Source organism: Neopelma chrysocephalum, unplaced genomic scaffold (genome assembly GCF_003984885.1).
Source record: "Neopelma chrysocephalum unplaced genomic scaffold, ASM398488v2 Primary Assembly neopelma1_24, whole genome shotgun sequence".
Lineage (NCBI taxonomy): Eukaryota > Metazoa > Chordata > Aves > Passeriformes > Pipridae > Neopelma > Neopelma chrysocephalum.
Window position 1 is genome coordinate 50,499,092 of NW_020897693.1, and position 12,104 is coordinate 50,511,195.

The 12,104-nt window shown below is 48.5% G+C and overlaps 1 protein-coding gene across 1 annotated transcript in view; it reads right to left on the reverse strand.

Moving 5' to 3' along the window:
• Positions 1 to 8,621: 8,621 nt before the first annotated feature.
• Positions 8,622 to 12,104, reverse strand: part of AKAP5 (A-kinase anchoring protein 5) — a 6,014-nt gene continuing 2,531 nt past the window's right edge. Inside the window, exon 3 of the mRNA XM_027698563.1 lies at positions 8,622 to 12,104. Coding sequence (XP_027554364.1) covers positions 10,994 to 12,104 — 1,111 coding nt within the window. The 3' untranslated portion in view covers positions 8,622 to 10,993.

Consider the following 12,104-nt stretch of genomic DNA (forward strand, 5'->3'; position numbering starts at 1 on the left):
TCCTGAAGTTCATGTTGTATAACTGCAGTTAATAAATCTTTGCATAAATATGTGCAGGAGCCATAAGGCTGCTCTTTTCAAGGGAATTGGCAGTGTTGATGTAGGGGTGGCAACCTTCACTTTGACAAGCCCTGGAGTCCTCGTCAGTACAGTCTTCTAAATTTACTTTTAAACTCTAGGGATTTGCATGTGTTTTTCCTCCTTCCTACTCCTCCCTCGTTAACCACTACTGCATGAGCAGAGACAGATTTTGATGCCCCTCTGGGACCATGTTTCATTATTGGACCACCTTCTCTGCAAGGAGGAAGGAAAGCTGCAAAGCAGCTGTCCTCTCTTCTTGGAGAGGAGTCATATCATCACCTAAGTCTTTACAGGATTAAATACCACGCTCATATTTTCTGAGTGAAGATGACTTCTGACTCTATAAACAGCTTGGAGCAAACACAGTCTTAAATATTACAATCTGTGTATTTGCTAAGAGCAAACATATAATGTGTTATTTTTTCTCTGCTTGCAGAGCCACCATAAAGTGGTGACATGCAAGTTTTTTGCCTTTCATGTAACCACAGAATGGTTCGAGTTGGAAGGGATCTTAAAGATCACCTAGTTCCAATCCCCCTGCCATGGGCAGAGACACCTTTCACTGGACCACGTTCCTCAAAGCCCCATTCAACCTTTCATTTATCATTGCTTGTTATCTGAAGGGTAATAACTTCAGATTTAAAGGGGTTTAAAATTGTATGTGTTCCTCTTGGATTCATATATTGTTCCTCTCTAGTTTTTTACCTGAAATATCCCAGGCTTCCTGCCAGATGGGCTCCAGCCCATCCCGCAGAGATGCTCTTAATCACAAGGCCCCGAGGAGGCACACAGAGTTCTTAGAGCGCAAAGGTCTCTTCAGCTCAGAGCAAAAGCCTCGTGAGCTGCTCCCATAATCTCATTACCCAGTTTTTGAGAAGCTGGAGGCTCCCTGCCAGTCCTGGTGGAGCCGAGTCATTGCCTTTGGAAAGGGGGAGCCTGAACAATGGTGAGAACAGTTTACTGTCAGAATGCCTGCTCCAAAGCTCTTTGTAGTCGGGACCCTTGAGCCACTCTTTGTAGTCGGGACCCTTGAGCCATCTTCTTTGAAACTGTCCTGGAGCAAGTGCAGCAATTAAATCACTGCCGAATTAAAAGACCATCTGAGGTCTTTGTAAGGGCGGCTGCTGCTTCTCCTGGGCAAGGCAGCTACACACTCCAGGGGACGGATTGGCCACCGAGAGCTGCCAAACTGTGTTTTAAGACAAAGGAGCAAAACAAACAGGCTCTGAGCCTGCCCAGATGATGTTACAAAATGCAGGCTGTGGTTTGGGGTGTGCTTCCCTGCTAGCCCCAGTGCTCCTCACTGTGTGTACCCACTAAAGGGGGCCTGGTGAGAACGCGTTTTAACTCTGCTTTAGAAGCCTTTCTGTAAAGCAAGCAAACAAACAGAGCACTGCTGACACCCAGGCCTGTGGATGCTACATCTGAGCACGCAGCGATTTACACAGAACATTTCCTAGAAGAGAGCCGTCTGCGTGTCTCCCGGGCTAATAGCATCGGCTAAATCACATCCAGCACGGGCTGCCTGTAACTGGGGCAAATGCCCTCAGGCTTCCACTGACCTCTATTTCTACATGATGGGTTAAAAAAAAAAATATTTTATGATCATTCCCTATTTGTATGTGCCACTTTACCAAGTGGGCTGGTTTCTCTGGGTGCTACTTGCTCCCCTCTGCTTCCTACATTTAATTTAAAAACAGGGAGGAGCATCTGCTGGGGTGGCTGTAGCTGTAGAGAGACTGAATATCTACTATTCAGTCAGTAGATAAGCACCTTGGATCGTTGACTAGATGCCTAACTTGCCTGAAGTAATTGGTATTGAAAGTCAAAGGGCTTTCGATGTCTCTGCGGAGATAACAGGGTAGTGGTAATAGAGCCCAGTACAGGGGACAGCAGCAGGGACAGCAGCAAGGATAGCAGCAGCAGTGCTGAAGGCACCTCTAGGACATGCTGCTCATCTTCAGGGGTGTGGGCAGGACTGTTTTGTTCACTTCTTGCCCATTAAAAAGGGAGCTTTAATAAAAACTATGGTCTTCTGTAGAGGAGCCAAGTGTCCCTCAGCTGTACGCACCGTGTATGTGCTGTGTATGTGCCGTGGTAGTGACTCCATGCTGCTGGCAGCAAACACACCAGCAAGGCCGAAATCATACCAAAACCTGGGCTGTGTTCGTGTGTGTGTCCTGTATGTCTTTGAAACGTTACAACTGTCAAAGATTATTTTTTGTTACCTTCACATCCCCTTTTAGGGTATACTTTGGTTAAGCTTTGTGGTGCTGAACATCTGTGACATCAAACATCTGCCAAAGGCATTTTTTGCATCGTTTGCAATACAAGAAATGCCTTTTCAGCAGTTTTCTACTGCAAACATTAAAGCACTGTTATAATTAAAGCAGCAGAAAAAGCTGGAGACAGAAGTCGTCAGCTCCGAGTTATGTTAACATGAAAATATCATTCTCTCCAAGTCTTACGAATAGAAAATAATTTTACAGGGCAGTTACATTTGCTAAGCAAGGGCAGCAGCTGCTCCTGGATACATCATGAGAAGTTTTATTACTGTATGTGGAAGGCACTTGAATTACTGAGTGCTTAACCTTTATGCTGGTGCGTTCTTGGAAATCAGCCCAACTTGCACGGCTGGGTTTGGCAAATACTAATTTCTTGTAGTGTTTTGTTGCTTTTTTTTTTCATAAAACCCTAAAACAAATTGTCACAGTGTGCAGAATATCTGGATATCTGTAATTGGTTGATAGATGCACATGGGCTTAGGCAAAGAAAGACCCAGGGTGAGAATACTTTAAGGCTGGAAGTCTCAAAATTCCAGGGGATCCCTGGACATCTGTCCTGTGCTGTGAAGGGGTCCCATCATCAGGGGTATTGAGCTGATGAACCACATTCATCGAAGTGCTTTGTGGGCTCTGCAGCTCATGTTTTATGTAAAGATGGGAAGATTGGGGTTCAGATCCCTGCCAAAGCCCCTGAGCATGAGAAGACTCCTCACTGAGCTCAAATTAACCTCTGAAATGCCAGTAAGTGCTGCAGTGGCTGTCATCATGTATCTGGGTGCTGGTCTGAATGCTGGCTCAACCACCAGAGAGCATGATAAACAATTTCAAGATAGGTAATTTGAAATATTTTGAATTATTTTTAGTACTCTGATGGTGAACAGAGTCCAACAGGGGCCAGGTTTCTTGGGCTGCTTAGGGTGCAGTAAAGTGTGTGGAGAAAAGTTTATCCCCCTTGCAGCATGGGGTGCGGTTATTTTACTGAGAAACTTGCTTTTCCCTCCCTGCTGTGGTGGCTGGAGATGTGGTTTAGTAGCACTTGTGCAACAAAAGCATTAGGTTGAACTTTTCCTGAATTACTGGTGTCACAGGAGCAAAACTTCGGTGCCTGTTACTTGTACACAAGTTATGCTTAAAAGGTAACTCGTCCCCTCCAGCATTCACCTGCAAATGCTCAGATTTTACCTCTTCCACCTTGAATTTTTGGTCATCTAGGGCAGAGTGACGCTGGCATTTCCCGGCTGCTGCCTGGAGGTGATGCTATGGCCGGGCCATGTTCACCCCAACTCCATGCAGGATAAAAAATCCTTCAGCTCTTTTTACCTCCTGCACAGACTGTGGGTAAAACACGTGTCTCCTGCCATCTGGCTGCAGCAGCCCTTCGGGCAGGCTCATCACTCACATGTTGTCTGTCAAATCACTGCAGAGTCGGGTGAAGGCAGCGTGCAGGGGGTGTGGAAGGGCTGGCATGCCCTCTGTGGGTGCAGTGCCCCTTGCCAGAGGGGTTTGGGATGTTGGTGCACACTGAGGAGGTAGAACAGGGAAAGAAAATTTGCTGTTGGGATGTAAACCTGAAGCAGTGAGCACTGCAGTTAAAAATAAGACTATGAAGTACTGCTATTGTGAGCTTTCATTTTCATTACTCTTTAGTGTAATGCTGATACTGAACAGTTTTCTACTATTTTGGAGGCAGAAAGTATTAATCCTGTGTAAGTGACACCTTCAGAAGTGCAGTGAAAAGTGACCTCAGCATATGCAATTCAGCATCATTGAATGGGACCATGGGCTGTCAGTGGCCAAGGCAGGAGGCTTCCTCTTGGCTTGTCAAAGGCCTCCCACGGCAATCTGCCAACAACAGGTTGTGCCATATCACTGCCACGATCTTCAGATTCCCCGTTTAATAAAACTCAGCCTTTCCTTTTCCCCTCTTGTCCAGGCTTGCCAAAAAGGGCTGCAACTGAGCAGGCTTCGCAGCACTAGGAAAATATATTCTGAGCAATAAGAAATCGGGAGGAAAAAGGTAATGAGGATGGATGTGCCCTAAATTATATGCCAGTTAAATATTTACAACCAGAGCCGTGTCAGGACTGAGTTCCCTGAGATGCAATCGCAGCTCCTACAGGATTTGCATGTTTCATTAGGACACAGTAATGGTACAACTTCAAAAGAGCCTACCAGAGGAAATGTTTCCACTAACTATTCCAAACCAGAGGCTGCACCCTCTGAACAAAGGCGCAGCAAAGCTCTACGACCTTCTCTGCTGCATTAGGCTGGGTTTCACCTGAGCTGAGATGCTCGTGGGAAGCCTTGTGGGGTTCCAGGCGGCACAGCAGCCCATGGCTGGGTGTACCTCCCGGGATGCATAGGGCAATGCAGCAACCAGGCAATGTTTAGTCCACATGAATCCTCCTGTTATTGGGACAAACAGCATAAGAAAACACTGTATAAAGGCTTCTGTCCCTCCTGGTGCTGGATTTGCAACCCACCATTTTCAGGATGTAGGCACCAGGACAGGGAAACCGGGGCCACGAGGCATCGGGGCTGATGGATGTAGAAGAACCCCCTGGCAGGCAGGACCGTGGTGTCAGCCACCAAGACGGATCCAGCGGTGCAGCCTCGCCAGGCTCCGGCCGAAAGCGCCGGGGGCGGAGGCTGATGCTGATGCTCAGCGTCACCTCTGTCCCCGCAGCCACCCCGGGAGGGACCCGCTCCGGCTGCGGTCGCCTCCGCCGCCCCGCAGCACCGCCGGAGCCAGCAGAGCAGGCACCCAGGCCTGTCATTAGGGCCGAGCATCCCCTGCCAGCCTGTTTTTACCCCCGCGGTGCGGTCGTGAGGCTCTGACTCACCGCCCTAAATGAGCGGGGTGCAGCTGTGCGTTCCTGTTGTGCCTGTTGCGCGCCCCCCCAGCCCGCTGCCTCCCGCCCGCGGCCCCACGGCTGCTCCACACGCTCCAGGGAGATGCGGGACGAGAAGCTTCCAGCGCCTCGGCCTTCCCCGCCTTGCTCCAGCTAGCAAATGGAATGCAAATGCACCTACAGGCTGTCTGGGCTGCGCCAGAGCCCGACGCCTTCGTGCAGCAGCAGTCTGGGAGCATTTGGCAGGCAGGGAGCGAGCGGCTGAGGCTGCCGGCAGCAGCGAGGGGATGCGCTGCTCCTCCTTCCCTGTGGGGATGCTCAGGAGCTCCGTGGGAGTCGGATTACTTGCGCTTCCCACCCAGCTGCCATCTCAGCAGTCTCCCGTCACGCGGAGCTGTCACAGCACCGAGCCTTGACGCATCGGCTCCTCGGCCTCGTGTCTTCACTGAAATGGCAAATGGAGAGAGCGAATGAGACACGGGCAGCTGGGGTTCGAGCACGGAGGTGACATCCCTCTCCAGATTTAAGTTTTCTCTCGGGGACAGCGGCAAAGTGGCGCTCAGTGTGTCCACGCACGGTGTGTCCCATGCTGGGACTTGGCGCGGGAAAGGCACCACCTGAAGGGACACTGGTACCTGCAGAAAGGACCCTGCTGGGGCACCCACCTTGGTGGGGGGATGTCACCTCCTCCAGATTAAAGAGGTTTGGAAGACTGATCTCTGCGAGGTCTAACTTAGGGACTGACAGGGTGACTGCCAGCCAGATACTTTCATCTTAGCAATCTGAATTGCAAAATGTGTTTTCCTAACGTCTCCCTCCCTTTTGTAATCAGCCTGTTTGTCAGTTTTTGTATAAAAAAATCCTATTTTAAAATGCTGGGTTTGGGTATTTTTGCTGAAACCCACTTTTCAGCTAAAAGGACTCTGACCCCACAGCAGCATCCCATAATTTGGCAAGGAAGAACTGCACTCTTTGCAATTTTCTGCAAAAAGAAAGACACATGAAAGCTGTGCCTCCTAAAAAATGTTAACCTATATTGTTTCTTAAATAACTGTGTAAAAAATAACATCCCCTGATTGATTTTTTTTTTGAAATCACATTTAATGTTAAGATTTTATCTGTTTGCAAATGAAAATATTTCATTATTTTAATACCACCCAACAAGAGCTAACAAGAACCATTTCTCTGGGAAATAAAACTGCAGAGGTAAAATCATATTAAAGTAATTATTTAAATCAATCTGTTTTCTTGGAGCACTTCATCATTTTGAGTCACTCATGTTGAAAGCTTCTAGCTGTAAGACAGGCAGTATTAGGGCTTCATTGCCCTAACACGTGAGTCTGTCAGCAGGTTCTGGCTTCCATCCATCCATCCATCCATCCATCCATCCATCCATCCATCCATCCATCCCAAGCACTGACCAGGATTTCCGTGTATTTCATGAGTTTACTCAATTTCTTACATGCACTTGTGGAAAAAAAAAACCAAAAAACCCCAAAAAACGAACCAACAAAACCCCCAAAAACCAAACCCACAACCAACAACACCAACAAAACCTACAACTGGATTTTCATTTATACATAAGGACACATATGAGAATGTCCATCATTTATGCAGGGATTGCATCTTGGATTCAAACACTAGATTCCTGGCTGTGGGAGAGTTGGTCCTTTGAAGCGTACGGAGCTGCCATGACCTCCAGCAGCTGCAGATACAGCCCTGTGCATTTCTAATGCACTTTGGGTGTCCCAGGGCAGGAAAGAAAACACAGTATTTGTTTGTGCCATCATTGTCTACCAGCAATTTCCACAAGGAACCTTTCAGTGGATACACTTGCTTTCTTCTGGGCTCAGTGTTGACATAACAGAAAAGCTTTTTATCCCCCTGGAAGCCTTTCTGGGCAAGAGTTATACTATTTAAACACTCTTTTCTTTGCTGCTAATATAAAAAAGCTGTGGGAGATGAAAACATTCAAAATGACACAGCCAAAGCAGGGATAGAGAACTTGTTGAATATAAAGGCAAATTGTCCCTGCTGTGAGGAGAGCGCTGGAAACATCTGGGACAAAAGCAGCAGCACAGTCTGCGGGGTGAGCAGAAGAACAACTTCCATAATTCAGAGAGCAGCAAGCAATGAATTTCTTGTATTGATAAGGAGCCAGACAGCTCAAAAGCAATCTGAATGGGGCTACAAAAATGATTGGATATCAGGAAAAGTTTCATCCCTGAGAGGATTGCCAAGCATTAGAACAGGCTCCCCAGGAAAGTGGTGGAGTCACCATCCCTGAAGGTATTTAAAAGACATGGGGATGTGGCACTTGGGGACATGGCAGCCTTGGCAGTACTGGGTTAACAGTGGGACTTGGGGATCTTATAGGTCATTTCCAACCTCAATGATTCTATGATTTTGTGTTTATTCCAGTTTATTTCAGCTGTCGGCAAAGAACACAGTCTTAAATCCAGGCCACCCTTTGGTGCTCTGGCACAACCACACAGCCACATCTTCACAGATTTCCTGGCCCAGTACTCCTTTACAATAGTAAATTTATCATTCCTTCTCCAAAAGAATAAATGTTTAATTCATGTTCTACTCCCTAATCACAAGGAAGGAGTAGGGAGTCTTAATTAAGTCATTAGTGGCTGTTATGAGCCTATATTTTGTTCTGTAAACCTGAAAGAATAAATAGTATTAATACTATTAAATATGTATTACCTCTTTCCCCCATATTTTCTGAATGCTGTAGTGTCTAAAGAAATTACATGGAAGATGTTATGCAAAAAAAAAATTAGGATGCACGGTCCATTTGAACCATCACAGAAAATGCTGACGCACTAAACTCGCTGCTCCCCCTCCCGAGGTCCTGTCCCTATAATGGACCCCATCAGCACCAAACTGTGCACCTGAGAACAGCAATCCCAAGCCTTGGGAGCAGGAATCATGAACCAGTGGCTCACAGAGAAAACCAAACCACCTGTGTGGGATCAGCAAGAGCTGTGCCATTCCATGGGCAGCGGGGTTTTATCCCTGTCAGTCTGCAGAGCCTCAAACATTTTCCTCTGGCACTACAGGGCATCTAACAGGGAATTTACCCATGGGACAGCAGGATGGCTTTTCTTAGCTGCTAGAGATTTGTGATCCCTCACAAATTCCTTATAGCAGTCCCTGGGCAGCCAGGGCTCTGCAGGAGAAATGATTAGCCAGCAACCAGAAGGAAAGGTTGCAGAAAGAGCAGAGAAAGAGCAAGCCTCCAAAGAATTTGTGTCTGCCACCAACTTTAGGATTTCTTTCTGCTCACTGCACAGCTTCCTGAAAATGCTGGACACAATAGAGCACCAGTGTGAGTTAATCCCTTCACATATAAAATCTCTTCATAGCTGCCCACTCAATCACATGGCAAGAAAACAACAGGTACATTCAGCTTTAATGAAATAATCATCAGTTCTATGTACACCTATAACAGAGAGAAAACCAGGTACAGAGAGGATGCAAACACAACCCTGGGCACAGAGCAACAGTCTCAGGGCAGGGCTGGACCAAAGCATTTCTCCTCTTTTGAAGACATGTTTTGCCTAAAAGGCAATACTGAAATAACACCACATCCTCCCAAAACCGCTTAGTGGGCTGACAGAAGATGACAGCCTGGCCCCACGGGGTCTTTTTCTGTTCATTTACTAGAGCTGGGACATCCTCCTCCACAGCCGACCCCAGCAGGGCCCCACAGCAGCCCTTTGCTCAGCACCAACCTGCCACAGTGCCCAATATAATTCCATAAGCAACCCCCAATATCAGTATGGCTCTTCTTGGGTGCTGCAGCAGCTCCAAAGGTACATCTAAAAGTCCTTTAAAAGTCCCTTTCAAAACCATGGCAAAATACCTGGAAGGACCAGTATGAAGTACAAAGCCATTAAAATTGTACACACTGAATTATCGATATCTGATAACTTAATAAATAAATACACAGAAAAAGAAGACACTTTTTTTTTTTTTTACATCCTCTGATTTTTGTTAAGTTTTACTTGCACAGAAATGAGCCTTGGCTCTCGCTGCTGACAGTCCTCTCGTAACAACAGAGATGCTTTATCAAGGTTTAAAATGTGGTTGTGCACCAGGTACTGGGGACATGTACAGCCCTTGTATTTTAGCAGGAATCCAAATCCTACACTGGGAAGGGAAATCTCAGCGCACCGCCCATGGTCAGTGAGCAAGTGCCAAGCGCGGCTGCTATTTCTGTATCGGCTGAGAAATACGCAGGAGAATTTTCTCAGAGGAACACACTGCCTTGCCCACAGCTGGACATAAATCCCAGCCATGCAGACACAATCCCAAATTATTAAAAGGCCCCTTTCTCTTGGAGGGCTTATAGTGGGAGGCAGTGCTCGCACAGACACGCCATGCCGGTGCAAACCCTCTCGGAGCAGGGCAGTTCATGGGTTTTGATGGCAATGGGCTTGTCCAGGCCTTTTCCAGCCATGTCCTCAGGCCCTCCATGTCTAGATTTTTTCCCCCGAGGACTTCGGTAAGATCGCTCCAGCATTTCACTGCATGTTTCAGGGCGAGCTACATGGCGTGCCAGAGCCAGCCGGAGCCCGGTGGCAGCGAGCCGGGCATAATGCACGTTTCTCAAGGGATGCCTGGGCTTGGATGAAGGCAGGCGGGCTTTGTGGCGAGCGGGGAGCGGTGCAGGACGGCTGCCGCCAGCACCCAGGGACGCCAGCAGCGCCCAGACCAAATCAAAGCAATTCCAGTGCCGGCAGAACATTGCAGCTACCCAAACTATGCTGACTGCTAACACGCATGCAGCTCACTGCTATTTATATCACATGCCATATATATAAAAAAATATGCTACATCTGAGGACAGCTTCACCACGACATCAGGATTGGGAGGGAGGACGGCCAGGGAGGGGAGAGGAAAGAGGCTGCCTGCAGCAGGCACTGCTCCTGCCCAGCCCACGCTGGTGATGCCGCAGTGAGTTTTTGCCGGTTGAGCTTAATGGTGCAAGAACAGGCCCCCCTGGAAGCGCTGTCGCTTTCCTGGCGTTTGTGCAGCCTGGGGTCAGCAAAGCGAGCGGCTGATGCTGTGCTTTAACATGTCTGGAGATGCACAGGCTGCTCGTGGCAGGGGGAGAGGCCGAATGAAGAACACAGAACACTGCTCGCTGCAACCCCCCGGCTTCACACGATGTGACAGCAACGGTGACCGCGGCTCCTGGCGCCTGTAGGTAGCAAATGCCTACAGTTCACAACACTAAACACTGGCCTGAGCTCTTCTGACAGTGATGTCTTCATGTTAACACTGCAGTTGCTTTGCTCTCCCTCATCTCCAACACACCCCAGGCAAACATCCAGCTGTTCCAGCGCGCCCCCGAATCCAGCCCAGCAGCAGGTCGGGTGCTCGCTGCCTCTCAGGACCTTTCTTTAAACACATGGTATATACAGATCTACAGCATGAACAGTGGGGGAACCTGGCATGGGTGGTGGCAGAAATGCGGCCTTGACATAAATATGCTAATAAATGACAATACAGTCACTGTAACACCTTCATTTTTCTGCAGCTGCAGTCAATGGTGTTGTCTGAGGCCCCAGGGGACACAGTGTACGTAGCAGGGTCTGCCCACATCCCAGGAGCCATTTCACATAGACACACAACTGAATGGGCATGCAGAATTAACTACACCTTGGCCCTGGGAGCCCTCTGAGCTCTCCACACACCCCCCAGGCCAAATGGAGCTTTAAATCACTCCCTCTGCTCTTCCTCTTGGGGGCAAAGCTGCCATCACAGAAAGCTGTTGTGTTTATTCTGTTCCAGGGCCATTTCATTGACCAGCTGCTCTATGGATGACTGAATGGCCGCCTTCACGAGGGAAGAGGCAGTTTCTATGAGGAGCAATTCGTACTGCTCCCCAGTTCTGTGCCCCTGGTCGCCCAGACCTTTGTCCTCTGCCTGGGGACCGCCACCAGCCTCAGGGCCCTCTTTTTTACCAACATCAGCATTCCGATTTGATTTTTTATTCCCTTTTTGCTTATTTTGGTGCAGAACTGGGGACGGCTCGTAGGCCTGGTCAGAGTCAGTGTTGTCAGAGTCCTCAGCTTCAGTGATGGTGATGACGATGCCGACGCCGATGCCGGCACCTACGTTTGCCTCTGATGTCACCTGATGGCTGGAGCATTCCTGCACACTTGCTCCATCGTCTCTGGATGCCGACTCGCTGAACTCTGATACAGTCTCCTCAGCTTTGCACTCCTTGGGAAGATTTATGCTCTTCTCTGATTCATCCCCTTCAGGCAGCTCTGTGCAGATATTGGGGATTTCCTGCAGTTCGGTGGTTTCAGGGGCACTGTTGGGTTGATCCTTGGAAACAGGTGCTTTGGGAGCTTCCCTGCTCTCCACATCATCTGTGGTTTGGAGTAGGCTCCCTTCCTGTAGTTTGTCCTGGGCTATTTCATTAACTGTCTCTGAATCAGTTATCTCCAACTGAACGGTGCACTCTGTATGTTCCTCCGTGTCAGGTGTGGGCTCTGTCAAGGGCTCACTCTTCTCAACAGAGTTGTCACTTTCCTTTGCTGTATCCTGGTCCTCTTTCACTGTATCCTGGTCCTCCTTCACTGCAGCCTGGTCTTCCTTCACTCTAGCCTGGTCTTCCTTCACTACAGCCTGGTCCTCTTTCACTATATCCTTGTCCTCTTTCACTGTATCCTGATCCTTCTTCACTGTAGCCTGCTTCTCCTTCACTGTATCCTGGTCTTCCTTCACTGCAGCCTGGTCTTCCTTCACTGCAGCCTGGTCTTCCTTCACTGCAGCCTGGTCTTCCTTCACTGCAGCCTGGTCCTCCTTCACTTCAGCCTGGTCCTCCTTCACTTCAGCCTGGTCCTCTTTCACTGCAGCC